The 2,690-nt window shown below is 37.1% G+C and overlaps 1 protein-coding gene across 1 annotated transcript; it reads left to right on the top strand.

Moving 5' to 3' along the window:
* Nucleotides 1–453: 453 nt before the first annotated feature.
* LOC149547752 (putative inactive purple acid phosphatase 29) lies at nt 454–2,261 on the top strand. Its single transcript, XM_089794795.1, has 4 exons — nt 454–782; nt 873–1,020; nt 1,112–1,509; nt 1,628–2,261. Exons 1-4 carry the CDS (start codon nt 660–662, stop codon nt 2,075–2,077), a joined length of 1,119 nt encoding a protein of 372 aa, XP_089650921.1. The 5' UTR covers nt 454–659; the 3' UTR covers nt 2,078–2,261.
* Nucleotides 2,262–2,690: the final 429 nt, after the last annotated feature.

The following is a 2,690-nucleotide window of genomic DNA, read 5'->3' as shown; positions in this document are numbered from 1 at the left end:
TGGCCAAATGGGCTTTTAGTCATGCTCTGGGCTGGAATATTATGGATAGAGAAGAATTTGATGAACTTGTTGCTTAGGACAGAGCTCTTTGTTGAGCTCTCCTTGCTGAAATCCTTTGTCTGAATAAATTTTTACCCCTCTTTTTCTAATACAACAACTACATGAAGTCATACAACTTAAAACCAAACCAGTCCATAGCACGTCATACTTTAAACTAATCAACCAAAGATAATATCGTGCTAAGTTCTTAAGAAAGCCTTATCTTCCTTGTATTTTTGACTGGGAACGCCAAGATCTTTAATGACACAGGAAGAAGACTTGGCCTATTTTCATGTCCTCTCCGTAAGCTTTCGCCATAGTTGTAGGCGGTTATTGGTGAAAGCTAGGCAATCGAGTTGATCTATTAATGAACTATGTGTAATGGATTCAGTATATGCGTCAAATATTCGAGGATATACGCTGCTACCTTGCAATATACGCTTAGATCCACCCAAGCAAAGTTACTTTTAATTCGTTCTATACAGTTAGCACCTCATAAAAGTTACTTTTGAATTCTTCTCAGGGTAACAATATGCATAAACCCCTGCTTCTATAAATGCCGATTTCCACACTGCCTAATATCTTATATGAGCACTAGTGGGTAAGGAAGCTTATGGTCAATGGCTGCCATGGATTTGCAGACGTTCTTCATTATCGCTTGCATTATCTGTTCGGCGGTTTCGTCGGCGGCGAAGCCATTGCATCTCAGGTTTAAAAGAAATGGGAAGTTCAAGATTTTACAGGTAAAGTCAGTATCTTTCATAAAAAAATGCTGATATAGTTTTTTGAAAAAGAGTAAAATATTGAATACTCTATGCTGGCCTGATTTACAGGTTGCAGACATGCATTATGCAACTGGGAAAAGCGCATATTGTTTGAATTTATTTCCCTCTCAGTACGCCACCTGTTCCGACCTCAACACCACAGCTTTCATCAATCGAATGATTCGAGCAGAGAAGCCTGATTTTATTGCATTTACAGGTATTTATAGGAAGATGGTTCCAAATGACTTGTTTTTCTTCTATTCATGAGATGTTATAATTTGTACTGGTGGTCTGATCATGATGAGCAGGAGATAACATCTTTGGGTTCGATACGCCAGATCCTGCTGCTTCTATCAAGGCAGCTTTTGCACCAGCAATAGCTGCCGAAATTCCATGGGCGGCTGTTTTGGGGAATCATGACCAGGAATCACCTGCGCTGAATAGGGAAGGAGTGATGAGACATATTGTGTCCATGGATCACACTCTTTCCATGCTCAAACCAAATTCCCATCTTAAAATCGATGGCTTTGGAAATTATCACCTGGAAGTAAAGGGAGTGGGGGGCTCATCTATGCAGGGCAAAAGTGTTCTCAATCTCTACTTTCTAGACAGTGGAGACTACTCAACTGATCCCAACATCACTGGCTATGGTTGGATTAAGCGCTCTCAAATTGATTGGTTCAAACAAACCTCCCACAAATTAAGGGTAATCTCTTTTTTTCTTTTTTGTTTGTTAAGAACAGTTTTTCCTAAGGGAAGAGTAGATTTTTATGAAATTAGTAGCAGAAGATGAATAATAAGTATTAATGAAATTTTGAGTGCAGAGATTCTTTACAAGCGGTCAACCAGCACAATCTCAAGGTGCTCCAGGACTGGCATATTTTCACATACCTCTTCCGGAAGTGAATGAGCTGGACAGTTCTAACATCACAGGCCAAAAACAAGAGCCCATCAGCGGTTCAGCATACAATTCTGGGTTTATGAAAGCAATGGTGGAAGCGGGGGATGTGAAGGCTGCATTTACAGGTCATGATCATCTGAATGATTTCTGTGGGAAGGTGAATGGAATTGAGTTGTGTTATTCGGGTGGATTTGGGTATCATGCTTATGGCTTAGCAGGATGGCCAAGGAGAAGCAGAGTAGTGCTTGCATCTCTAGAGAAAGATAGATATGGACGCTGGAATGGTGTCCAATCTATATCTACTTGGAAACGACTAGATGATAAACATCTCTCCAAAATTGATGTTCAGACCTTGTGGAGTAAGCAGAGATGAATAATATTTTTAACATGGGATTGTTAAGAATTGGTAGAATCATTTTAAGTTTCAAATATGTCAGACTTAGGATAAAGATAGTTGAAGTGCAAGTTCATGGTCATACCTTACTTCCATGTAAAGCTTTTACCTGAATATTATCATGAAGGACAACTTAAGGAAATAACTTTCTAACTTACAGAAATAGTATACTTTCAACCATGATTTTGTCATCTATGTTATCTTGTACATAAATTTGAGCAAAAGTAATTACAAATTCCATTCTAAAAGCTCCATTTCAAACTATTTTGGCATGAACTAAGTTAATTGAATGTTAATAAATTATTTGTATTGTATTGTATTTATTTGTTTTTCAATTCTAGATCAAATATAGAATTCTCTGACTTATCAATTTAGAATTACATTTTATATCTTTTTTAATTAAGAGTCAAACGTTGAGATATAGGGAAAAAGTCATAGTGGTTGCTAGGTTAATTTTGTGCATCTAGATTTTTTAAATTGTAAATCTAATTTTGTCAATTTTTTTGATGAACCTTTGGAGATGAGTAAAGATTTTAAAGAGAAGGATTTGGCATTTGGATAATTACGAATGCTTTTGTACAACTTGTGCAAT

The sequence above is a fragment of the Cupressus sempervirens genome, chromosome 7 (assembly GCF_028749045.1).
Source record: "Cupressus sempervirens isolate cs-2001-9-10 chromosome 7, ASM2874904v1, whole genome shotgun sequence".
NCBI lineage: Eukaryota > Viridiplantae > Streptophyta > Pinopsida > Cupressales > Cupressaceae > Cupressus > Cupressus sempervirens.
The sequence above is the reverse complement of the archived record's forward strand: the minus strand, read 5'-3'. Positions and strand labels throughout refer to the sequence as shown.